General features: G+C 37.6%; 1 protein-coding gene across 1 annotated transcript; it reads right to left on the reverse strand.

Moving 5' to 3' along the window:
- Positions 1–1,215: 1,215 nt before the first annotated feature.
- Positions 1,216–26,498, reverse strand: LOC114667471 (carcinoembryonic antigen-related cell adhesion molecule 5-like). The gene is made up of 7 exons (XM_051920934.1): positions 25,988–26,498; positions 14,781–15,074; positions 14,452–14,703; positions 14,072–14,195; positions 13,854–13,903; positions 11,453–11,532; positions 1,216–1,726 (listed from the first exon to the last, which is right to left on the reverse strand). The coding sequence occupies exons 1-7, from the start codon at positions 26,037–26,039 to the stop codon at positions 1,622–1,624; spliced, it is 957 nt and encodes a 318-aa protein (XP_051776894.1). The 5' UTR covers positions 26,040–26,498; the 3' UTR covers positions 1,216–1,621.
- Positions 26,499–27,719: the final 1,221 nt, after the last annotated feature.

The following is a 27,719-nucleotide window of genomic DNA, read 5'->3' on the forward strand; positions in this document are numbered from 1 at the left end:
ACAGTAAAAGAAATCATAATACATTTGAGGCTTTCATTGTTGTTTTAGACATATCAGTCTATAGAGAAAGTGCCAAAAGCCCTCCCCACTTTTACTTGATTTAATAAATCTTGCTTTGTAATTGTAGGGATTAAAGAAGTAAGCACTTTATGGTGCAAAGCTAGAAATTCTTCAAGAACATGACATGAACCTGAATCACTGTGTGCAACCATCTCCGCAGACGTCTTTAGGAGTGTTTAGTCAGTACATTATTCAGCAGTGATTGTAAGTTAATGGTCATTTTGAACATCTGTGTTAGCTGACCACATGTCGCAGACTGTTTTTTCTGCACAAACTAAACATCAGCATATAGTGAATTACTATAAGGTCACTAGTTTAAAGCAATTGTCTTACATACGTTTTTTCTCTTGCTCTCCAAGATTATTCCAGTTTTCAAAAAAGACCTGAAGATTTAATTTAAAACTATGATCTACTTTAATGATATTTATATATTTTTTGTAAATCCTGTAATATCATGTATACATTTATGTTGTTTTCTTTCATTTAATTTTACTATGCTTATAATTTTCCTAGTTAAATTCCACTTATGTATGCTGAATATTTAATAGCATTTGTATCGCTGCCTTAGAATCTTTTTTGTTTCATTTTTTGCATAAAATTCTCTACTAAGTAAAAACTTGAAAGTGTAAATTGTTTAAATAGTTTACATTAAAATTAACACAATATGATTAATTGTAAAACCAGAGAAAATGCAGATTATTCTATAATCAGAGCATGCAGTTTAATAATGTTTGAAGGCAAGATGAGAAACCCAACATGCACCTCATTTAAGCAGGAACTCATCTACAAATTAGATGAAAAGGGAAAAATCTTTGCAAGAATCTACTGACCAGAACAAAGCATTGGTACTTTAACATATGATGCATCGATTTGAAATTCTTTGGAGAGTAAAAGATAATAAAGTTCAGAACTTTCCAATATCATAAAGCAGCTTCATCAATTTGTATTGTTGTTGTTTAAAAAAAAAAATCAATTTTAAGTCATACACCTAAAGAAAAAACATTTCAAAGCATTTCATGCACCCAGTGAAGAGTGCTTTAGAATGAATTAAATGAAATGAAATAATTAACCAATATTTAAAATATACTCTTAAAGAAGGGAAAGCAGTTAATGTAGCAATATGAGATAAAATTAAACTGACGCTGCAGTAGTTGGCAAGATTTATTACTGTCATTTTAATTATTTAAACATAATGTACTTTAAATAAGGTTTCAATATATACATTTTTGGAGGTTGACAGTATTTTTGTCTAGTTTGCCACTTGATAGTAACTTTTATTTAATTTCTATGGATTTCTAAACAGAAGAACATACTAAGATTCTAGATTTAATGTTACAATACAATATATTAATGGCGGAATTCTCTCAATTTTCCTACCAGTGTGAGCTGAAATGATCGCTTAGTTCAAGGCAGGAAAGCACCTAATGGGACAAGCAAACATAGAATAAGTCATGTGAATGTGATGTTTTCTTTCATATATTTTTATAATAAGCTTTTTGGAATGGTGTTGTTCCATTTTTCATCTTTGTCAGTGGTGGTCAATCTATATTACAGAAGCCATTTAAAAGCTATTTGAAATAGGCTCAATGAAAATCATTATGTTTTTCACAAGTTTATGTTCATACAGTAACTTCCATTGAGTTGCATCTTTCGTCTTGTTCCATGCCTGTGAAGAAAAAAAAGAAGAAATATTAAGTTTGTATTGTAAAGTTTAATGTCTAATAAAAATCTAGTATGATAAGAGATGGGATGAGTTACTGTGAATTGAGGTTTCAGTATGATTATTATTATGTTGTTTTTCTATACAAAGACTGTTGTTTAACTGTCATTGTAAACTGGTGGATGGAATGATGTTTTCTGTCTAGGTCTGCTGTAATACACAGCCGTATATGAAAATAGGTATGATTGTCTTAGAAATCAAGTTAAAAATAGCACCACTTGTTTACAAATAAAGAAGGCTTTTCTTCATAGAACTTATAATATACAAGATTAAGTGTTAACAGCTATGCAGCCTGTTTTAGAACAATATTAATGTATGTTTGTAAAATGTCTGTATATGTGTGCACCCCACCATTTAAAATCAACTCCGTGTCTTATTAGCTTACATGCAAGTTAATTAAATCAACATAAACTGTATAGTCTGAAATGGAGCACAGAGATCAAATTTGTGAAGGGACTGAGAAGGCAAACCCAGAATATTTAAGGTATGTGCACAGTCAAAATATAAACTACTGTACTATCAAGCAGCTGATTTTATCTGACCAGGAAAGGTTAAGAGATTAATCCCATTTAAAAATTATAAAAATGCCCAAATTTTGTGAGAGGAAAAACATAGGGCTATTTCTAATATACTGTACAAGCACAGCGGTGGGTTGGCACCCTGCCCTGGATTGATTCCCTGCCTTGTGCCCTGTGTTGGCTGGGATTGGCTCCAGCAGACCCCCGTGACCCTGTGTTCGGATTCAGCGGGTTGGAAAATGGATGGATGGATGGATGTACAAGCACAATGTACATGTATGGATCAACATAAAAAGCGGTCTTACTTTGACAGATATATTGATGGTAATGGTAACATAGTTTGTGTTCATTTTTAATTAAAATACTTGAATACGTAATGAATAATTAAGAGAAAACCAAATTGTTCAGTATGTTTAAGTCATTGAGTGCAAGAGAATGCAAATAATTAGGCTAAAGGAGAATCAAATGTGATTCAATATTAGTAAATGAGAGTTATTTACAATTTTATGCAACCACTATTTGATTATGGTTTCCATGTTGTCTGTGTATCTATCCTATCTTAATCCCACATCTCAAGGATTTGCATGTTAGCTTGATAATGTTTTTTTAAATTGGGTAAGGGGCATCCATATCATTACCTTGTGCTGTAATGAAAGACCTCCTTCATTAGAATGGGAGGTTTTGAAAAATGAATGGTTTAATAAATACAATTCACCAATGTTTAAATATTGGCATATGAAAGACACACATGTATAAAGACCAAGTATGGGATCTTCTTGGCGCATTGGTATAAGTACCATTGGCATCTTTAAACTGATAACATAAGGGAAAAGGCAGCTACTCTACTCACATTATGAATGTTCTTGTAATCCACATAATCCCTTGTACCGTCTATAATCATTTACTGGAAGGAGTACAGAGATTTTCTACTCTGAATTGTCCTTTCAGCTCTTATAGTTATGAATATATTCAGTGGTGTTATTCATGGATCAGCAGTAGGTAGGAGTGACGTTCAATAGTGTTTTCATTATAAGAGTAGTTTATTGAGGAGCAATCAAGAAATTGTTTATGTTTGCAATGTTCAATAATCTTTCTGTTTACAGCAACAACATTAACACTTTCACTCTTCAAGATGCAAATATTTTCCAGTTCCCAGGTAGATCATGATATTTTTCTCTTACCAAATAATTTAGAAAGATCACTGAGAAGACCCTAACTTTAACTGTGATATCAGCACTTTTGACCCATTCCCTCATTCATGTAATGCCTCATCCTCGCTTATGGTCACAAGCTGTGGTAGTGAGTGAAAGAATGAAACTACGAGTACAAATGGCCAAAATGAAATTCCTGTGCAGTTGGATCAAGGTTCAATGTCTGCAATAGGGTGAGAAAGTCAGCAGTGCACAAGAATATTTTTAATTTACATGCAGATCTTATTGTAATCCTTTATAATTAGATTAATTATCCCTGTGATTCAGATTAACATTACCTCAGATTTGATCACTTTCCATGATGTTTCAGATTTCATTTGTTATTATATTACATAATCCATAAGGCGTTGAAACAGTGGTTCTTACCTTCTAATACTTTTGTAAAGGCAATTTTCCAAAAGTGTTGATCCTGTTCAAGATAAAGCATAATTAACTGAACTATATAATAAAATAATTAGAACCTACAAACATACCTAAGAACACTTAAACACAATTATTCCCAGAAGCCAAACATGGGGCTGTTTTTCAGTATACCATTCTAAACAGCTAACTCTTTTAATATGGTCTACTAATTAACTAAACTTGCTTATTAACAAATATTAATAGGCTATTAAAAAGGTAAAATACATTTTGTTGCATTTTTTTAATTTAACTTCCTGTATCACTCAATGATTTCCTGTGTTCTCAAATGCACTGAGCCCACCCTGCCCACTAGCATGCACTGTACAATTCTGTGGCACTGCCTTCTGTTCAGGACATGTATAACACTCAGTGCCTTAGAAAGGCTCACATTATCATTAAAGACCTCAGACGTCCTCACTTTTCCCTTTAAGCAAGTGCCTTGGGCCACTGGCGCTTGCACCGATAAATTTATTAACTCTTTCAGAATTCAAATATAAGCTGTATTGTACTGAGTAAATATGGCTGCTTTGCTCTCCACTTGAATCAGAGAAGAGCAGTGATCTGCTTTTAATGGGCTGAAGGTGTACCTGTTACTGAAATCCCCCAGAATCATAATATGGACTTAGTGTTGTTGTCAGTAATAGACATAGAATGGTGTCCTATTCCGTCTTTGTGCTTAATACTTGTCTAACCACTTTTGAACTTCAATTTGTAAACACTCGGCCGTGGCAAAACACTGTCTCCATATTGTACAGAAAACCTTCTATATTTGCTGCGTATGTTGCAGGCTGTGTATTCTTTTTATGTAATTTGTTATTCAACTGTTCCAAAGAGACATGCAAGTACGAATTCCATTGTATTATGTACACATGACAAGCTTTTTTTAAACTATTTTAACTTTTTTTATTTGGCCACCATATAGTACAAAGACAGATTTCTGTTACGTTTTTCTCCACCACCAAAACTATGCATGCAGAAAGACTTACAGAGGAATATGACTTTACAAGAAGCCAAGAGGAGGTAACTTCCTCAGAAGATTATTGCTGTTTCTTGTGTATAACTCCTATAGCTTGAAAATGTTCTGGAAAGTTTTTTAATATTTTTATAAGGAACATTTAAAATTTCTTAAGAGGTCTGTGGGACAGCATATAGGGTTGGGTGCACTTTCTGAGGCTGTTGATGATTCAATATGTTATTTATTTGACTATTTTTTTAATTGGATAGTCTGTTGTGCAAATCTGTCATTAATCAAACTGTTTATAGATGGAGTGGTGTTGTGTGTGTAAAGTAGATGTTTTATTTATCAAAGTCCTTTATTAATGACCATCACAGTGAGCCAGATACACACATAACCTAATAGTGTCTTCCTTTTGGAAGGCAAACCATGTCTTTTGATATCTGTAATGCAGCTCTCCAGTCTGGGAAAAAAAGTAATATGTATTCTCTCAGTGTTACCATACTGATAGGCTAAGCATTTGAACACCAAGCCAGGATTCCAGCTGTATACTGTGGCTGAAATATTCTAAAATATTTATAAGTCAGTAATCATTAGAAGCTGTTACGTTACAGGTTTATAGGATTGTTACTGTCATGTGTATAGAGTACAGTGAAATTCTTACTGGACTGTTTTAATCAACAACCAATATATAGCCACTCTATAGCTCCATGATTAGTGAGTATAACAAACTTCTCTTGAAATTTTTGTCTTTGTACCTAAAAAATCTTAGGCGCAAAGGATCAGCGCTTTGCTTAGAGAAATGATTTCAATTTTATTTTCATTTGAATAAAATGTGAATGAGACATTGCAACATATTAGAGAATCTTTAATAAGCGATGAATAAAACCCAAATTAATTTAAAATACGGTTTTTATGAAATTGACTCTTAAATTCATTTTGCATAAAATTTCTCAATCATGAAACTCACTAAGAGTTTTTGTGTTTTTTAAATGTTTTTGGGGGTGTATAGAAAAATATCTTTTGGAAATGTGACATGGCTAAGAAAAAGTTTAGTGTTATTGTTAGCCAATTTCATGTTTTTTGGACTGTTAATGGGGGTTAAGCATACAAGGGAGTGATGACGAAAAAATCAGTTTAGAGTAGTTGTTCCCTTTTACAAAAGAATAACTTCACAACAAATTCTTATATGAGAGATTTTCATAAATAAGACTCTTTGGAAGATTTGTGCTCCTTTGTATGGGAGATTAACATCATTGCATATTTATATATAAGAGCATTGCATACAATAATGTGAAATAAAATGAAAGCAAATTAATATGAGTTGAAAATTCTTATTTGATATTAGACTTTATGTCTTATGATCAGAAATGTTTTTATTTTCATTTGTGAGATTGATCTTTCTTTGTTATTGGAATAGCCTGCATTGCCAAAACTTACTATTTCTGTTAATCATATACATGTTTATGTCTTTGGGTCTGCTACTGCACTCCTGTTTTGGCTGATCTGGATATCTTTTAGTTTCAGAGTCAAATTAAAAACTAAATTAACAGTGCTATTAGATATTATAAAGATGTTGGAAACAACATTCATTAATTTTGCGATGGGAGGATTTCAGGCCTCCCTAACGACACCAGCTCACAGACAACAGAACAGAGAGCTGAGCTGCACCATTACTTCTTGATTGATTGAGGAATTCCATAGTTCATAATGCTCCTTTAATTGTCTGCAGGTGATGGATAGGAGTGCAATCTGACGACACCTTTTATAAATAAGCGTTGTTCAAGGTCTGATATGCCAACACCTGTTAACTCAAATGTACACGAGGAGACCTTCTGCTGGCTCTTCATTTATTTGTGTTTACAATTGCTAACATCACCCAAACAATGTTGTACATCAAATGATAACGAGAGAACAAATACATGAAAATGTCTGGTTTCTTAAAAAGGAATAAAAAACATACTGAAATTCCACAGAAAGAACAGCAATACAGAATATAATTAAAATTGTTGAGGGAACATTTCAAACAAATTATGTCTTGTCTGCTTGGCCATTTCAGACATTTGTCTGGTTTTGGTAAAAGATAAAATCCTATAAAATGAAATGTTTTTAGCATGTTGGCCTAGTGATTAAGAAGTGGGGTTGAATACTCAAAGATGCAGTTTCAGCCCTTTCATTTCTTTACTAACTGGTCTTAAGGAAACTTATCTTGATGATAATTGTACAGCTTAGTGTATCTGTAAGGAAGGCTTGTGTTATACATGTAAAAGCTCATGTAGGTGATGGTGTTGTGATCTTTAGTCATTTTGGACCACTTTCGGGATTTGAAATATTTGAAACCTTTATGAGATTTAAAAAAAATCTTTTATGCTTTGTTTATGGTCTTCTATTGTTGCCTTTTTGATAATGCCATTCAGTTTATGGTATGACTGCGCAGACATCATTATGTTATATTAAAGGCTCATACCCAAACTTTTACATGATATCAATTTTATGATTTAATAAAGATATGAATAGGGAATTATGTCAGTCACATGTATGTCCTTGTATTTATGTCTCTGAAATATTCCCATTCAAGTTGATGCATTTGTGCCAATTCTCTTGTGGTAGACTTCCTTTCCAAGCTTAAACAGCCATGCGATGCTTTCTGGACAGCTGCATTGTTCTTATAGAATTGACCTTGCGTTTGAACTTTTACAAACCCAAATGGATGGAAGTCCTCGAGGGCTAGGTCTAGACTGCAGGATGGATGATGGAAAGGTTCCCAGTTGTTCCTCAGTTCTCTCCAACAAGAGATGAGCAATGGGGACATTTTACCTCCCTAGATGTTTGCTACACTTTGTATGATGGAGTATTTGGACTGTCTATAGGTAGCAAGTAGCTCTGATAGTTTCTTCTGACAAAAATTTGATAGGCATTCATGAGCATACCAAAAAGGCATAGGATACCTTATTGAGTTTCTTTGTTTATGTCAAAATTGTGTTGTGTTCCGTGCACATTTATTTAGCTTAGATGGTCAAAATTGTGCCACAAGAGTGAGGACGTGGACCAGAATCTGAGCATATAACCTGATATCTTATAAATTTTGTTACTGAGAGAAAAAAAAGAAAACTATAAATGCCAAGACCAAAATGCTAACCAGAATAACTTCAAAAAGTCAACAGCAAAGTAAAAAGATACTGAGAATCAGATAAAGAATTTTTTTTTTGTTGTTGTTGCTATTTTAGCAAAGTGTCTTTCAATAGCATGTTGCAATCTAGAACACTGTAGGACACTTGGTGCTGGCTATTTAAACCGGAGCACTAGTGACGTAAGAAGTGTGACTTCTGGGAACCATGTCCTTAGCAATGGAGCATCACATCCCAGAAACATAATCCAAAAATGGTGGCGCCTGTTGCAGAAACAATGTGACAACCTGGTAAGCAACAATTACAAAGTTAATAAAAATATAACTTGCTCTAGATACAAAATAGTTGGTAAATAACATTACCACCAAGATCCCTGGTGCAAGGAACATCCACTCTGAATGAGTGAAAAATAGATTAGATAAAATAAACTGTAATAATCCTAAAAGCAAATTTAGATTCATACAGCAGAAACATAAAAAAGCAGATTCAGACTCACTGGACAAATAATACAATCAATTTATAAATAAAACCGATAATAATTAATAATAAATGTACACTGTGCATAAATAGCAAATAAAAGATTATGGGTATTTATCATACCATGGCGGAATTCGTTTGTGGCTAAAAGTGCTCCAAGAGGGTGCCTCCTGGTAGGAATGGTGGGGGGACGGGGGGATTTTTCATTATGGCTTCCAATTTTGCCACCATTCTCTTTTCAACAAATACTTGTAGTGTGTCCAGGGTTAGCGTTGTGATGGAGCAGACTTTCCTGATTAGTTTGCTGTTTATGTGAACCCTCAGGTACTTGTAGCACTGCACCACTGCCACATCCTCCTCCTGAATGGTGACTGGTCTTGAAGGTTTTTTTTGGCAGGCCTGAAATCCACCACCAGCTCTTTTGTCTTGCTGATGTTAAGCTTTAGATACTTTTCCCTACACCACAAGACAAAGTCCTCCATAAACCTATTTTAAGTGAATAAAAATTACTAAAACTAATTGGCTTGTAACAAAAGTAATGTCACATGTTAAATGCTACAACATAAGTCATAACCTCTGAAAACACAGCATTCTAGCAGTAGGTGGTGGAGTTTTGTCATCTTCTCTCAGTTAGTATGTCTATCAGCTTTCAAAAGCTTTCCTGTATCCCCCCCAATAAATCCACTTTCTGCTGGACTCTATGGTGCCCTATTCCAGTCTCTTCTGCACAAAAATCAAGTTGATTTTTTCTGATAAACTGAACTATTTTTTCTTTTGCTTTTGTTGGTGGAGGCAGTTCAAAAGTAACAACTCCAGGGCTATTCAGTGATGTCTGCACTTCCCTCTTTAAAGGGATTGACTCAGTGTTGGAGACCGGAAATGTCCTAATGCATGTACAGTAGAAGTCACGCATGATATCCATAGGTGGGAATTTCCACTCTCACAAGGAACTGAATCAGTGTACATTGCCAAAAGTGAATGCTTGTTGCTTGCCATGTTCTTACACTGAGCTATTAATAAGTCACTGAAGTGAGTGACATTTTGTTCATTTAGGTGTAAGGCAATAGATAGAACTACTAGTTACAATACTATGCATAAACAATATTTGTCAGGCATTCCTTGTTAATTGAAACATGCACATTACATTTGTTATGACCCTGATATATCAGTACATTGTCATTGTCTTGGAAGTAAAAGAGCACCAATTAGAGGTGGAGGAGGGCGATTATAAAGGCTGTAAAAATTCTTCAGGCCTGTAGGTGGTGTCAGATTGCTCCCGAATGGGACTGCGCTGATCATTTAGGAAAACATTTGGTTTGGAAGCTGCCTTTGAGGCTTTACTTCTCGATTAAGGGGTTGCGTAAAAAACCTGACCATGACACCAAAAACGATTTCAGAGATTATCACCTGGTGGGTTTTAAAGGGCATATCCTCTTTTTGGAAAATTGAATTCAAAAATTCAATTATCACAGCTGTAGAGTGGGAATAGAAAGAAAGAGACTAAAAGATGTTCATACGTGAGAAGGGAGTGAATAGAGAGAGGCTGGGAGCAGGAAAACTGTATTTTGGCAAAGAGGTGAGTTGTTCCATCAAGTAAATGGAAAGACAAACCAGTTATAGTTAGGAATGCTGGGTTAGCTGGACTTTACTTTGTGCCAACAACAACAACATTTATTTATATAGCACATTTTCATACAAAAAGTAGCTCAAAGTGCTTTACATAATGAAGACAAGAAAAATAAAAGACAAAATACAAAATTAAAATAAGACAACATTAGTTAACATAGAAAAGGAGTAAGGTCCGATGGCCAGGGTGGACAGAAAAAACAAAAAAAAACTCCAGAAAGCTGGAGAAAAAAATAAAATCTGTAGGGGTTCCAGGCCACGAGACCACCCAGTCCCCTCTGGGCATTCTACCTAACATAAATTAAATAGTCCTCTTTGTAGTTAGGGTTCTCACGGAGTCACTTGATGGTGATGGTCATACAGACTTCTGGCTTTTAATCCATCCATCATTGTTGGAACATCATGGTGCTTTGGGTAGATGGTGATGCCCTTACATAATGCCCTTGCATTATGTTGTCCCATAGATCACCCCTCCATGTTTTCCTATTTTAAAAAAAAAGCATTGCTGGGAATGGTGGACTACTTTATCTTTTTTCTAAGTTGGACAAATTACTAGATGGTGTTCACCTATTACAAGGGCAAGCAAAAAACTATCAAAGCAATTGTTTGATTATTTAGCACTGAAGATATTTTCATATCCCTGCATTGACATCAGGGGTTCTCAAACCCAGTCCTCGGGACCCCCTGTGGCTGCAGGTTTTTTGTTCCAACTAGCCTCTGTTTTTAATCGGACTCCTGGGCTAATTAAGTGAACTGTTATTTCCCAGATTTTCTGTTTTGGGAACAATATAGAAATGAAAAAACTACGTAAAAAAATATTAAAATGTACTATGTAGTTATATGGGAATAATGTAATTTTTTCTTTTTAACAATATTTTAATCTTGATTTTCATTCTATTTTTCTAGTGTTCTAGGAGGAGAGAGGAGAGGTTAGGAATTGTTTAATCCATTATTTACTCATTTGTGGGTCTGGCGCTAACGTAGTTGCAGCCTTTAATGATTCAGTGCTGTTTGCCTGGGTATCTGCTCTGCTCGTTTTTAATTGTCGTTATGAAGGGAGCAAACTGCACAGAGAAAGGACAAAATATAAAGAAAGAGAGTTAAGCATTTAAATCCATAGCAAAACGTTTCTTATAAATGTAAAAATCATGCTGCTGTGCTTTTCTGAATGTACAATAAGAGAATAGAAAAAAGAACCCAGCTAATTAAATGAGATCAGTGTTATCAGGTGTTGTCATTGATTACAAATCTGGTTGGAACAAAAACCTGCAGCCACAGTGGGCCCCCAGGACCAGGTCTGAGAACCCCTGGACTAGATTATAGATATTCACACAAACACATGCATATTTTCTTACTGGATTTCTTGCAGTAGGGTAGTTCTTGGATGTGAAATGCCCACTGTCCTCATTTATTTTAGTAAATGATGTATTGGTGCCTAGAACAAAATAAAAGAAAATCACACTGAAGCATGGTTAATGCAAAGCACAGGTATCAAACTCAGATCCTGGAGGGCTGCAAGGCTACTTGAAACAAGGACACAACAATATGATGGAATAGACTGTGTTGAGAGAGAAAGAGGAAGATGAAGCGAGTATAAAGAGACAGTAGCAGAAAGCCTGCCAGAACAATAAAGATGAAAAGAGACAGAGAGGCTGAATTGTGTTAGGATTTTGACCTCAAAACATCCCGAATGTCTCAGTCTTTAGCCCAAATAGTGAGAAGAGTAGACAGCAAGTGAGAATTGTCCTGTACTCTGTACATTTGACATTACTGCTACTGATAACACAACTGCTAAAAAACACACTACATCTATAGTTAACCTAATGTCACATTTTCTTCCTCAGAAAGGCTTAGAATGGGAACCCCATGCTGTGCTAGAAATTCTCTGTCAAGCTGCTTCTAGCCTTTTGCCATATCTCCGTTTTTACATGGATGGTACAGTGGTTAGTGGTGCTGTATCTAGAGCCCAGGCTTCAGATTCAATAACCAGACTCTGTCTTTGTGGGCTTTGCCCATTCTGTACAAGTCTGCTTCTGTGTACTCTGGTTTTCCTCCCACACCCTCAAAGACCTGCATATGAGGTTGACTGGTGACTTTAAACTGGTCATGTGCAGTGTGTGCATGAGTAGGTGGCACCCTGTCCAAAGCTCTCTCTTTTCTTGTGCTCACGTCTCCTTGGATACCACCTGGCCACTTATAATCCTAAAATGGATTAATAAGGTTTAAGAATTCTATGCTATTTTTATATAATTGTATGCCTATTTTTAAGTTAGTAATACGGCAAATAGGAAAAAATAAGTGCAAAATGCCAGATGGATAGCTAAATTGTGAAATGAGAACACAGAAAAACTTGTGAAACACGTGAAGGAGACAGAAATGTCAGCAAACCTCTCACAGCTGACAGACTGTCATCACTGTGGTTGTTAGTTTACATGAAAAAAACAGTTGATCTTTCTAGCATGAGCTTAATCTGTTGGTGATGAGGTGTGAGCTTTTTTTAAGATGAAAGGAAAGTAGCACTGTATGACATAAAAGAAGAGACAAGCACTTAGTGAGCAGATTTAATGAAAACCAAGCATTGTGATAGATTGCAATTGTGGAAAGAAGACTTCACTCAGTACCTGTGTGCGGCTGCCTCAAAGTGACGGAATGAGAGTGGCTATGCAAATGGAAGGATTCTTAGCCACTGAAAGACTCTTCTTTGAAGCTCAACCAAAACTCCACTTAAACTCCATTACTGGCACCTTGCAGTGCGAGTGGAGACGGTTTCACAGCAGGCATCTTGTTAATCAGAGTCCTGGTTCTCTGTGAATTACTGTGTAAATTGCTAACTGCTGAAAATGACCTGACTGTAAGAGCTTTCTTCAGTTTTCTTTAAACTTGAATGCAGCAGCCTGAAAGATCACAAGGAGCAGTAGAGTGAAGAAAAGAGCAACAGGCAGTGGAAGGAGCAGAAATGAGTGCCGCGCCTAAGAGCTAGAGAAAGATAGACCTGAAGGAGTGGAATAGCTGACAGTAGCACCCATTTATTACTGGGTGGATAAAATGAGGAAAATGAATTTCAGGAACACAAAGCAAATAAACTTACAAATGATTACAGATAGATCCAGAAGGAAAGGAGAATTCCAGGATCATAATGAGGTCTAAGAAAGACCTCAGGGGAGACTGAAGAATTTGACCTTGTTATTGGATGATCGGGAGAACACAGAAATCAAGAATGATAGAATTAAGTTCTAAGCATTGATTTAGATTTGCCAAAAAGTGGCCGGTTGATCAAGATAATTCACTAAAGAGTGATGGAGCGGGTGATACGCATTTGAGCATAAAAATCAAGAAATGTTAGGGAGGGATCACAGGGAGGGTTGAAGACTAGAATTAAAGAATGAAAACTGATTGAGATAGTACAGGAATTAGAAAATATGGATTTGAGATCTAAGATTGATTGATCAAGGTAGTAAAAAAATGACTGGGCAATCAAAAGAAGAGAGAAAGAAAGAAAAAAGACAGACAGACTAAAGAAATGATGCCATCCAGGCAGAAAGTACAACTGAACCAGGATGGTGGAAAGAGACAAGATGATACAAATGAGGTATTATAGAGAGATGGGATGAAAAGCAATGAGACAAAATGTTATGGACAGAATACGGAGCTATTAGTCTTGCTTTTGCAATTGGAAGAACTCCAGATTCTGATTTTTATTTTTTATTGATCATTTTGTGATGACTCCTACAAAAGTCAGTAAGCCAAGATGCTCACCAGAGACAACTGGATTTGCTCTGTTTTTCTGTGAGTTCCGTTTCCTTTTCCTACATACAAGAATTAGAGGGCAGAATGAATGGAAATAAAACAAAAACATCCAACAGTAACATAGCACAATCTGGTCCAGGAAAAGCCAAAGGGGGCTCATTTGTTACAAGTGAAGCACAATTTTCTTCTATTTCAGATAAGAGTTGCAAACTTGTCACTATACTCACCATTTACGTTTATAGCCGTGGTAAGTGAGCACAAGTGCACTGACCACGAGAATGCCAAGAACAACCGTAACAATGATGGACATCTGGGAAGAGGACAGTTCTGATGCTGGTGTCTCTGACTGCTCTGTCGGAAAACAGGTTGAAGAGCAGATTTGTTATTCCAGACGTCTTTTCAAGTTTTTACACTGCTAAATTATAGTATTAGGCTGCATAAATTTTGGACCAAGAGATGCCCAGGAGCCCAGATGGCATGTCCTTCTTTAGCCTTTGAATTCTTGACATACCTATCTATGCATAAAACACAATTTGATATGAACAATTTCATTCATTCCCTTCTCCTTGTATATTGCTCATCATGTCTCAAAATTCCAGAAGCTCACCGATTACAGAGAGGTTCTTAATGACATCTCTTGTCTGACTGGTCATCTTGTTGCTGGCCACACATGTGTACCTGCCTCCATCAACAGGCCTGGCTTGTCCAATGATGTAACTTTCACCCATGGCCTTCTCTCTTCCATTGAGGTACCACTTATACTCACAGACTGGGTGACAGAGTGCAGAGCATGTGAATGTGACCAACTGGCCTACGGCAACACAGTCTGGTCCGGTGATGGAAACTTGTTGTGGGCCATCTGCAAAACACAGGATAGGCTGGCTCAGTTGATGTGCCAGAGGCTGGCGTATACATCGAATTTTGTGTGATACTTACATTTAATATTTAGCCTGTACTTGGCACTCGTCACACTGCTGTTTGTGTCAGATGCAGCACACTGGTAGGAAGCCTCATCTGACTGCAGCACTGGAGAGAAAGACACAGTCTCATTGTTCTTGGAAAAGATTAGCCTGCTGCTGGTGGAAAGGAACCGGCTGTCCTTGAGCCAGAGCCTTGAGTTCACAGTGCCTTCTGCTTTACAGATCAGCTTGAAAAGGCCTTTATCAATGGCTGGTGCTGATGTCTCCTGTACGATCCTTACATCAGAAATTGAAGCTGAAGACGGCTGGGCTGAAAACAAAAGGGACAGAGCTCAGTTGTACCCACCATGTCATAAGACTGTCAGATGGCAATGTTGGAATATGAAGGGGAGCTACAGCAAATAAATCATTTCACGCAGAAAGTGAATTAAATACTTTTGGCAAGACTAAGGTGAAGATGGCAGTGTGCTTCAGAGCAGCAAACGGACATGGGTAAAACTTGATTTACATGCCATGGCAGAAGAAAAAGAATTATAAATCCTCATTTTAAAGAAATTAATATTTTTACATTAGGGTGGTACACTATGTAGTGCTGCCACCTCATGGATTCAGAGTCCTGCTTTTTAATCCTGCTCTGTGTGGAGTTCACCAAGTGTCTCAGTAGGGTTTCCCTCCAGGCACTCTGGTTTTCTTCCTACACCCCTAGAGACGTGCAGATTATGTTAACTGGCAAATCCAAATGAGCCCGAGTGTGAATGTTTGTAAATGAGCCTTCTGACAGACAGCTGCCCAGTCCAGTGCTGTGAGTAGGATCAGCCTCCTGACCCTGAACTGGACTAAGTGGGTTTAAGAATGTTATCTGTATTTGACATTGTGGTCACCAGATCCGCACAGTCCTGATTTGAATGAGGAAGATTGAAAATAGTTGGATGGATAACTTTTGTTGTTTCCCTGATGTGAACTTTTTCTCCTTTTATAATATACTAGCAAAATACCCGCGCTTCGCAGCGGAGAAGTAGTGTGTTAAAGAGGTTATGAAAAAAAAAGGAAACATTTTAAAAATAACGTAACATGATTGTCAATGTAATTGTGTTGTCATTGTTATAACTGTTGCTGTCTTTTATATATATATATATATATATATTATATATATAATATACACACACACATAAACATTTATATACATATACATATATATACATATCTACATATACACATCTACATATATATACACACATACATAAACACACACATAAGACTTACTGACTGAAACGGGCTTTCATTGACAATCATGTTACGTTATTTTTAAAATGTTTCCTTTTTTTTTCATAACCTCTTTAACACAGTACTTCTCCGCTGCGAAGCGCGGGTATTTTGCTAGTATATATATATATATATATATATATATATATATATATATATATATATATATATATATACATATACACACATACATGCAGTTTTAATAACATAGAAATCAATATAAATATTAACATCATTATCATATGAGAATATGAAGTAATATATAAGAAGCACATTTCATATAAATATAAATTATTAAACAGTAAAATCTTCTTCTGTAATTTGCTACCGTGGCAATTTGTGTGTCTGTCCAGGATTTTAAATCACCTGTAGCTCGCAAACCGTTTCACCTATACACTTGAAATGTGGTACACATATAGTACGTCACGTCTACTATCCACTTTATGGGTGATGATTGTTTTAGTCTTTTTATGTTTATTTTATTTTATTGTAGAATCAACTCCTATCTGCGCACAGCAGGGCAGCCGTGGGCGGATGCGTATGGTGTATTCACTCGATGTTATCGTGCATTGCGCTGTCAGTGGTATTTTGATAAAAGAATTTGAACAACATATAAGAAGCGTATAAATTATTAAACAGTAAAACATTAACATTTAAGAAGTAAAGTTACATTAAGTACTACTGCAGTGCCTTCGGGTATACCTCATTTTTTGTTTGCCCATTACATGCTTAAATGTATACATTTTTTGGTGCACCTACCCGAGAACACGCGACATATAACCGAGCGTGGGAGAAGCATGGATTTTAAACACGCGTTGAGTTCATCTGCTGGTCTCCCTCGTGGAATAACTGGTAATGTTTGACTAAAATCTACAGCGAGTAAAACGACATTACCTCCTATTTTTTTTTTTTCGATCTCTGAGATCTTGCTTTTTTCAGTTCAAGGCTTCATAAGCTCTTTTATGTTGTATGGTGTACTTATCCCAAACCATCATCTTTGAATGTTGCAAGACTTTCGCCTTGTATGTAGATCGGGGGTAATTACATTCATTGCATTCCTAGTCTGAATCACAATGTGATTGTATGGGTGGTTACCTGGCACTGTAGGGTTGCCACCCGTCCTTTAAAATACGGAATCATGCCGCGTTTGAGAATGAAATTGCGCGTCCCGTTTTGAATCAATACTGGACGGGATTTATCCCGTATTTTTTTTATCATTTTTTTTTTAAAGCAGCGTCTCATGCAAATCATCCCACACGCATTTTATGAAGATGCCTCCTTTCCTAGTTTTGATTGGGTAATACTCGATGTCATCGTTAGTTTGATTGGTGTTTTTAACTGTCCAGTGAGGAGGGCGTGTCTTTTAAGTACAGTCTGCAAAGTGTTGGCACTGAGATGTGGCGTCAGCGCCATAGTTGAAGCCCCTAACGTTGCGGTGAGCAAGTCGGCTAACATCCGCCATGTGCCGTCTTTCAGTTGCGAGAAGCAGATCATAGAATGGTTGAAACTGTTGCCCCTAATGTTGCGCCACGGCGTGTGGTTCGTTTATACCTCGTGTCTTCTCATTAAACTTTTATCTCGCGAATATGTTATTGCAATCCGCAGTGGGAGCGTTTCTATAAACTTAATTAAAACTTACGTTTTACACCGTGCTTTGTTTCCCTTATGAACATGCTTGTATGCTTAACTCGCTCCGTTCTCAATTGTTTAATTAATTTTTTGCTCTTCGCTGTTTGCGGCTGTTCCTCCATTTCCCCCTACTTCGTTCTTTTATCTCACGAATATGTTATTGCAATCCTTAACGGGAGCGTTTCAATAAACTGATTGAAAATAGTTTTGCATTTACCTTTTTAGTAAAAGGCGAGCTTTTAAGCCTGAGAAATCACCCCGTAAATGCACACGTTTAATTGCACATGTGTGAATATGTATGGTTACACAGTATTAAAAGACAGTGAACAACGTCAGTTACCTTTGTTCCCGCGTTTGATAAAAGGTGAGCTTTTAAGCCTGAGAAATCACCCCGTAAATGCACACGTTTAATTGCACATGTGTTAATATGTATGCTTACACAGTATTAAAAGACAGTCAAAAATTAACGTCATTTACCTTCGTTCCCGCGTGTGACTCGTGCTGTAAATCTCTTCCTTGTTTTTAGTTCACGTGATTACGTAGGAGGCGTGATGACGCGATACGTGACTCCGCCTCCTCCATTACAGTGTATGGACAAAAAATATGTTCCAGTTATGACCATTACGCTTTGAATTTCGAAATGAAACCTGCCTAACTTTTGTAAGTAAGCTGTAAGGAATGAGCCTGCCAAATTTCAGCCTTCCACCTACACGGGAAGTTGGAGAATTAGTGATGAGTGAGTCAGTCAGTGAGTGAGTGAGTCAGTGAGGGCTTTGCCTTTTATTAGTATAGATTGTGTTAAGTATATTAAGAAATTAAGTGTATTATATGTTTTATTGTTGTTTTTGTTAATTTTGATATTTTGTGTGTCTATTTTTTTGTGTTGATATCTTATGTGTGTTTGTAATTATTTACTGTTATTTTTTAGATGCAGTTATGATCCGTTCTCTTTGTGGATGGAGCCCTAGGAGGCAGGGCCACTCTCAGGCTATTTAAACTGAATGAGACAGCTGAGGAGTATGTTTGGTGGGGTTATTGTGAGTACTGCTGTTTTTGATACTAAATTTTCTGTTTTTGTGATTATTTTTCCTTCGTCTTAAGGATGCTGGACTATGATTTGGACTTTGTTTATCATGGATTGCAATTGTGTCTCTCTATCTTTTTTTAGTAGCTTTCCTTTGTATTTTTGAATAAACTTTTGATTTATAAAGATTTTTTTGTTGCAATACCATGCAGAAAACAAAAATTAACTGTTACACTCCTGCTTGTGGGGCTTTCATTGTAGAGTTTTGTAGTTGTTTTTCCATCTTTTCATTTTTAGGGCCTACTCCAGCTAAGGCCAGCAGATGCATTGGAAGTATGACTAAAGTCTGATAAACCTCTACTGGTCAGACCAGTTAGGCTTCTGGCCTGCTTCTTAGCTATTGTTAGATACCTCACTTATGAAAAAGCAGAAACCCTGAGAACAGGTTGTATCATAATTTATTAGAAAGTATGACACTGCCAAATCAAAGTGTGAAACCCAATAAAAAATATGTTATTGAACCTATAAAACCATTCTCAGGACTTACCTTAGCAGCATTGGATGCAAGGTGGAAACCAAACAGGTATTGTGCTTGCTTATTTATTTGCAAGGAACCAAACAAGAATCAAAAATTTTAGCCAAAAATGTAGGTGCAAGAAATAGATTCGAGAAGAAGTTATTTTAAAACAAGCCTTAGATGAAGATGTGTTTTCAATTGAAAAATTAGTACGGATTTTGGAATCTAGGACTCCAGAAACCCCCAAAAGGAGTGCTCAACCTTGTAAACTGACAAAAAGAATTGCATAAAAAACTAATAATTAACAACAACAACCAGTCTCATATAGCCTAGTGGCTAGGAATTCCGGCTTTCACCTACTGTGGGTGTCTTGGATTTAACTTAAAAATCCTTTTCCTATCTTCTTCAGTTCAGTTCCCGTTATTCTTATAAAGCACACTTCCACCCACTGTCAGGATTGTTAGAAAGACTAGGAGAAACAAAAGGTCACGAGCAAGGAAAAATGAGGAGATGGAGTAAAATGTAAAGGGACAAGACAGAAACAAAATCGTAAAGCCAGTAAGGGTGAGGAATCTGGGGAACGAAACTTGACTGTTCCTCCAAGTAAAATACGAAGAACAAAGTTAAAATAAAGTTGATAAAAGGCCTGTTACCGTTTTCCTTGCTCCTCACTCTACTAGAAAAATAAATTGTTGTGATTGTTTTTTAGGTCAAAACTGGGACACTGTGAGCTGGGTGCCACCATCTTATATAGAAAAAGAGGACCTGACATCATGAGAGATTATTTAATCATGTGACTAGCAATGGTTTGGCAGCAGTATAAAAGATGAGAAGAGTCAACATTGAAGAAAAAATGAAGCCTAAACCAATAAAAATAATTCACAATCCTAACTAAGATCATGAAATTTCAAAATCTGAGACAAAAAGGATTCTACATGACACAATTAAGGCAAGCTTCTGTCTTTCTTTTTTGATATTTTTTGTTTTTTATAATCCTCATTTCCATCCATCCATCCAATTTCCAACCCGCTGAATCCGAACACAGGGTCACGGGGGTCTGCTGGAGCCAATCCCAACCAACACAGGGCACAAGGCAGGAACCAATCCCGGGCAGGGTGCCAACCCACCGCAGATAATCCTCATTTCCCCCAGTGTTACCCAAGGAGCTGGTTGTTGCAGTCCCTTGCTGCTGCATTAGGTAGCTTAGCTGCGCTCTTCTGTGCTCTTTTGTTCTTCCTTCCTATTCCTCTTTGTAAATTTGTTGTTCTTTTCAATGTTTTTTTTAATTGGTTCTTGTATTTTGGTTTTGTCTTTTTTTCATATTTTTCAGGTTGTGTTTTCTCTTTCTTGTATTCTGGTTTTCTTTACAATATTTTGTAGTTCGGTGTCTTTCTATGAGTTCTTTTGAAAATTTTTGATTTTTGAAGTTCTTTTGAATTTGCTTGCTTTATAGAATTTTTCTTTAATTTGATAACTTAAATATAAAGGTTTTGTTTATCTGAGCTGGTGTTTTGGTGATTCCCTTTCCCTGATGTTTCCTTCACCCATAATCTAATTATGTAAATTTTCATTCACAGACAAGAATTAGTAACTGGTTTATTAAATGATTTGTTGCGCCATGGCCCCCACAGACAAGATTCAGTATTGTTTAATATAGCAGTGTCAAAAACAAACTATTTTAACTGCTAAATAATACATCTTTCATAGTAGCTAAACAAATCACCATATATTTGGGAAAGATTCCCAGAATCAGTCAGTAACATGGGAGTAGTGTGTAGCTTGTGAATGTGCCTCTAGGAATCGTGTGCCTACAAGTCTGGTTAATCAGTCTGCCATGTGGCTTTGTGCGGAGCTAATTGCGGGGCGTATTTCCAGTGTTTATTCCACAGTTGTGCAGGTGACTCTGGCAATTTTTTTTTCCAAGCTACTACGGGAGATTTTCAAGAGACAATGGTGGTTGTGTTTTTCCACATTGGCAGACTTATTCACAAAGTGTTCACAGAGAGTTTGTTCCCTGTGACCCAACTGTTAATCAGTGATATTTCCTTGAACTACTGAGACGTCTATGAGAATGTTTTCAGAAACAAACATTTGCACCCTGACACACCACATTGTCAGGCAAAGAGTTTTTGACCAAAACAGTGTGGTTATTGCTTTGAACCCCCTGTATTCATTTGATCTCACTTCTAGTGATATCTTTTTGTTCCCAAAATTAAAATTGATACTGCAGTGAGGAAGATTTGCTGCCATATAAGAAATCCAGCAAAAAATGAATGAGGCTGTAGACATGGTAACAAAAGATGAGCGCAAGAAATGTCAATAGGAACGGGATAGGCGCATTGCATCTCAAGGAGAGCATTCAGAAGGTGACTAAAAGGGAATTGCTGTAAGTTTTTCAATAAAGTTTTTTTTTTTATCAGTTCTGTGAATTTTAGGGTTTACTTGTACATTACAAAAATTGGATGTTCATATTCTTTTGAAATTTGTATAGAAGAAAATATTTCAGAATAGTTAAGTTGTTCCATTGCACATCCATCTTCAATGTTCATGCTTTTCTTCTCGTCTTTTCACAGTGGCATCAAGGAGCAGAGGGAGCATCAATGTTGTTTTTGTACAAAGTACAAACGTGTTCTGTTACAGGGTTATGTAGAGTCTACCTATGAAAGCAGCTGGCCGACGCCTTGAGAGAATGTCACGTAAGACTGGCCTCACCGTGCACATCCAGGCTTTCTCTGACCACCAAATAGCTTACAGAGAAGCACTACCTTCTGCCAAGAACACCCATTATGACAGAATAATAGAAAATGGCCACGATAACCCAAGGGTTTTTTTCTCTGTAGTTAATAAACTACTCCAACCAGCATCTGGCCCAACTACCTCTTCTACTGAAGTCTGTATTCCTCCAGTTTTTCCGTAACAAAATTAAAGATCTAAATAATTCAACTAACATAAATACATCATCTGTTTATATCTCTCCCTGTTTTCCCACTCCATCCAGCTCCTTCTCTAAGTTCTTACCAGTCACACCTGCTTTTGTTAATAATCTGCTTTGTAAGATGAGGCCGACTACTTGTGTACTGGACCCCAACCCCACCACACTACTTAAATCCTGCCTTCATGCCATAATCCCGACTGTTACAACAATAATAAACTCATCCCTTGACACTGGCTCTGTGCCGCCCACTTTTAAAATCGCTTCTGTAACCCCAATGTTAAAAAAAAGTCTGGTCTTGATGCTGACAATCTTATTAATTTCTGGCCTATCTCCCACTTACCTTTTCATCAAAAGTTCTTGAGTGTGTTGTAGCTTCCCAACTCACCAACTACTTAACCTCTAATAATTTGATGGAACCCTTTCAGTCTGGTTTCAGGGCCCAGCACAGCTGTGAAACTGCTCTGCTACGGGTAACCAATGATTTGCTTATGGCAGCAGACTCTGGACAAACCAGCATATTAATTCTGTTAGACCTCAGTGCAGCATTTGACACTAAGGTCAGACATATCCTACTGTCCAGAATGGAGAACATGCTGGGTATCTCTGGCACTGCCCTCCAGTGGTTCAAGTCCAATCTGACTGATAGGCAAGACTTTGTTAGTCTTGGCAACAGCAGACCCAGCACAGCGCCAGTCACACAAGGAGTTCCTCAGGGCTCTGTCCTTGGCCCTCTTCTTTTCTGTATTTATATGCTTCCCCTTGGCCACATTATCCGTAGCTTTGGACTGGGTTATCATTTTTATGCAGATGATACTCAACTCTACTTCAATGTTAAAAGTGGAACTTCCTCAGAGCTTTCCCAGCTCAGAACCTTCCTCAGTGAAATTAAAACCTGGATGGAGCAGAACTCTTTAAATTTAAATTGCAACTTAATAAAATGAGCTCCTTCCCAGTCAATCTTAGTGGTGATCTCATCAGACCTGCCTCTACTGCAAAGAATTTTGGTGTCATTTTAGATTCCTCCCTCTCTTATTCCGCCCACATAAATCACATTAAGAAACTTTCTTACTTTCACCTCCGTAACATATCCCGTGTTCGCGCCTTCCTCTCCTTTTCTAACGCTGAGAAACTTGTCCATGCTTTTATCACATCCCGCATCGATTATTGTAATTCCCTACTGCCAGGTGCTCCTTCTAATCTTATATCACAGCTCCAGCTTATTCAAAACTCAGCTGCAAGAGTCCTTACTCGAACCAGCAGCAGCGAGCACATCACACCCATCCTGCTCCGCCTTCACTGGCTCCCTGTGTCTTACAGAATTGAATAAAAAATCCTACTAATAACCTACAAAGCTTTAAACGACCTTGCGCCAAACTACATCAGTGACCTTCTCCATCACTATGTGCCTGCCCGCCCACTAAGGTCCTCTGATTCTGGCAATCTTCTTGTGCCCCACACTAATCTACACTCCATGGGTGACAGGGCCTTCAGCTGTATAGCGCCCAGACTCTGGAATGACCTACCAAAATTAATCAGGTCAGCTGACTCCATGAAATCTTTTAAAAAAACAACTCAAAACTCATCTGTTCAGGAAGGTTTTTAGCTCTACTTGACTTTATTACCCTTCTTTCAGTTTACCTTTATGTCAAGCTGCTCATGTAACCTGTATGTGTGTGTGCTATGCCATCAATTATGTTGTCTGTTAGGCTTTTTCTCTGAATTTACTGTCTTAATCTTTTTTATTTATTTATCTGGTTTAGTACAATGCTATGTACTGTATACCCTGCCGTTCTTTCTTAAACTCTGTGAAGTGCCTTGAGCATGGGAAACGCGCTATAGAAATAAAATGTATTATTATTATTATTACCTTAGTGACCCGGCCTTAGAATTTGGTCACCATACCACCTATCTATATATATAAAATCCCTATGTGCGTCCAGGTGTCCATGTGTGGGTGTCTTCTGATGAAGTGCGCATGCGCGGGGCACGGTGCGATGCGTGATATTACTGTCAGAGAAAGTTAGAGGCGTTTTACGGAAATACAAACCAGTATTACTGCGAGAGGAAATTAAAGGTACACAATACAGTGACGCATATTACAGCCACATACAAGCCAGTGTTACTGTCAGAGGAGATTAAAGGCATATTACCGACGCGCACGTCTGTATTACCACCAGAGAAAATTAAAGGTATATTAAGGACGTACAAGCCAGCGGACGTACAAGACGGTATCCTTCAATAAGGGCGCGCACAAAAAGGCGAGCCTCAAAAGGGCGACTTCAATTGGTTGCAGCAAATAAAGGCGCGCGTAAATAAAGATCTGCACCTTTGCTGCTCTTCACATATTCCAGAGCCATTTGAACTAAATTATCTACGACCGCCTTTATTCGCCGCACTCAATTGAGGTCGCCCTTTTGAAGCTCGCCTTTTTGTGCGCGCCCTTATTGAATAGAGCCGTACAAGACAGTATTACTGTCACAGAAAATTAAAGACACACAATACACGGCGGCAGCCCACGAAGAACGGCCAGCTCAGCAAGTAAACATCAACAAAAGAAAGGCTGAAAGAAAGAAAAATACGACCAACAAAAAGAATGAGGTCAAAGTCCCTTGCCATTTAATATAGACTGTTCCTACTAATGTTTATGCACTACTGTTCTAGCGCCCGTTATTGTAACGGGCTAAATGACTAGTAAGTTATAAAAGCTGACTAAAAGAGGTAGACATCAGGGAGGGTATACAGCTGTAAAAACGAATGCTGCAATACCCTATGTTTGGAATGAGCAGCCAACCTGCGTGAACCCTGAAAATGTCCACTAAACTGTCAGAGAGGGGGTTATGGGGAGTCTATCCTGGCAGTGTTGGGTATAAGGCATATCCCAGTGCTGGATGGGAGGCCAGTCCATTGCAGTGTGCTGATACATGCATCTACAGTTATTCATTCCGTGCCATTTTAGAGTCACCAATTAACTTGCCCCTGAGATGTGAGAGGAAACCCAAATTCTGAAAATAAACCGACATAGAAATGAGAAAAACATGTAACTCCACACAGGCTCAGACTGGGCAGGGTCACGCTGGGAATGGAAGCCAGGCCCTGAATCTGTGAGGCATCAGAATTAAGCGTGCTGTCCACCTTGTTTATTCTTTTTGTATTTTTAATACATGTGTCATATCTTCTCTTATTTGTTATCGTTTTAAGACTAAAACATATAAACAAGCAGAAATCAAAAACTAGCGTGACATTCTCAGACCTGTTTAATGCCGTTCAGGGTTGCATGTTACTTGGAGCCTGTGGCAGCACTTGGCCTCTGGGCCACAATGTGCCCTGGATGAGGTACTGACACAGGGACAGACCTGGAAGAAAACTCATGTAGCATAGCACAATTCTTACTGTTCATCCATCCATTTTCCAACCCGCTATATCCTAACTACAGGGTCAACTACTGTAACTTTTAAACAGCCTATGAATTGTATATGGAAACACATTGTATGTGCTCTGACAATTTAGCTGTGAGACAGTAGCCAGGCACAGGATATCAATTCAAAAAAACTTCAGATTCCTGAGTTAACAGTCTTCTTTTGCTTGGCCTTCATCTTATACTCTGATTCAAATGAGTCTAATCTTTAGAATATTCCACTTAATGCAAGGCCAGGTCCTACTATGATTAATATGACCTTTCACTTCCTTGACATCTGCCTGAGTCAGAGATGGTATGGCCGCTGCCAAACCCGACGCAACTACGCTGCCATTTGACTGATTCAGATCTCACTAGCTGGCGAGGTTTACATCAAAACTGACATTTGTCAACTTTTGATAGAAATACAATGAAAAGCCAAGCTAAAATCTAGAACTTACCATTTAGAAATAAGGAAAATATGATACAAATCCCTCTGACTGAAATTTTCATTTTAACTGAAATGAAGGCTGATCCTCTAAGAGCAAAAACCACCAACCTTTAACCTGCCATCTCTTCTTCCTGGACTTCAGTGTCAGGTCACCAAGGTAAGTCCCATAAAACCTTCATATGACATGTACAAATCACCCTTATCTTGCTTTCATAATAAAGTCAGGATGATACTGCAGAATGCCGTCACACCGTACAAAAGACTGAGAAAGCTTAGGTGACTCAGGACAGGACAAAATATGCTAAAAGCTTGAATTCAGATGACTCAGCAGAGAATTGTGCATTTTCAGCTGGAATCCCTCATTAAAGATTTAACATCCAGAAGTCAAAGCGCTTGAAGGTGGGAGCTTTAGTAATCATTTTGTTTCATACTTTCTAAGGCTGATCCCACTGTGCCATACTTCCTCTTTCCTCATTTGTTGAGACTGTCTGTTCTAGTGCCATGTAACGGAGTAGCTGTTGGCATTGCTGCTTCACAGCTCCATGTCTCTGAAACCAGCCTTTCTCTTTGTGTCAACAGCACATTTATTCCTACAACACATTTTCATACACACACCGTAGCTCAAATTGCTTTACAAGATGTCAGAGAAATGAAATTTAGAATAATAATGCATAAATAGTAAACAAAAAATAAAGCACACTTACATAAGATTGATATATAACAAAGAGAAGTCGAGTCCTTAAATAAAGAATTGGTTTTAAGTCTCTTAATAATGGTCCGATGATAAGGTCAGTTGGCCAGGGTGGACAGAAAAAAAATGTAAAACTCCAGTTAAGCTTAAGAAAAAAAAAAATTTGCAGGGGTTCCATTCCAAAAGACCACCCAGGTCCCTCTGGACATTATTCAGCCTAACATAAATTTTTTTGTTTTTTTTTAAGGCTTTGTCTTCGAGGATACAACGCAGTGGCTCTCGTGGCATGTTCGGGTATCTGTTTTCCTTCACAAAATCAGAGGGGGCTACACAGGACTTTGATCAGGTGGTGGTGGCTCGGAACGCCACCACAGAACGACTACAGAGGTAAAACAGAGAAGAGTAAAGATGAATTAAGCCAGCAGGTTCACTGAAGATAATTCGATGCATATTTAGTATATTAAGGATAGAACTAAAATGTAGCTGTAAAAATACAAAAAGGTCTAAGTGGGGATTGTGTTATGGTGCAATGTTTTCTTCTGTTTTTAAATAATGTCCTCACAGGTGGTGCAGTGGTAGTGCTGCTGCTTTGCAGTAAGGAGACTGTGGAAGATTGTGGGTTCGCTTCCCAGTTCCTCCCTGTGTGGATAGCGCTTTGAGTACTGAGAAAAGCGCTATATAAATGTAATGAATTATTATTATTAATGTGTATGTTGTGTGCTGGACATGTATGAGCGACTTGTCCAAATTGCTTCCTGCCTACGTTTCATTTCCCTCATTTGAAGGCACTTGCTCCACATTCTAATAAAGCCAGCTGAGAAATGGGTGGAAGGATGAATATAACATAAAATAAATGGATGCAACTCAGGATTGCACTAAGCTGTACTGCCAACATCAAGTGTAAGGCAAGAACCATCCCGGGACGGAGCTCCAGTCTATCCAGGGTCAACTCTTACTCACACAGACCCAAAACCACACACACACGTACACGTGGGGTCAGTTTGGAATGGCTAATCAGTGTAGCCTGCATTGCTTTAGGGATGTGGTAGGG

This window comes from Erpetoichthys calabaricus, chromosome 17 (assembly GCF_900747795.2).
Source record: "Erpetoichthys calabaricus chromosome 17, fErpCal1.3, whole genome shotgun sequence".
In the NCBI taxonomy this organism is placed as follows: Eukaryota; Metazoa; Chordata; class Cladistia; order Polypteriformes; family Polypteridae; genus Erpetoichthys; species Erpetoichthys calabaricus.

What these genes read in the sequence shown, in the direction of transcription:
- LOC114667471 (XM_051920934.1), bottom strand. Translation starts at nt 26,039, where the DNA reads ATGAAAATTTCAGTCAGAGGGATTTGTATCATATTTTCCTTATTTCTA. An exon ending in ATTTTCCTTATTTCTAAATG is followed by an intron (nt 15,075 to 25,987) that starts GTAAGTTCTAGA and finishes TTTTGTTTTCAG; the next exon opens with CCCAGCCGTCTTCAGCTTCA. An exon ending in CACGGCTATAAACGTAAATG is followed by an intron (nt 13,904 to 14,071) that starts GTGAGTATAGTG and finishes TCTTGTATGTAG; the next exon opens with GAAAAGGAAACGGAACTCAC.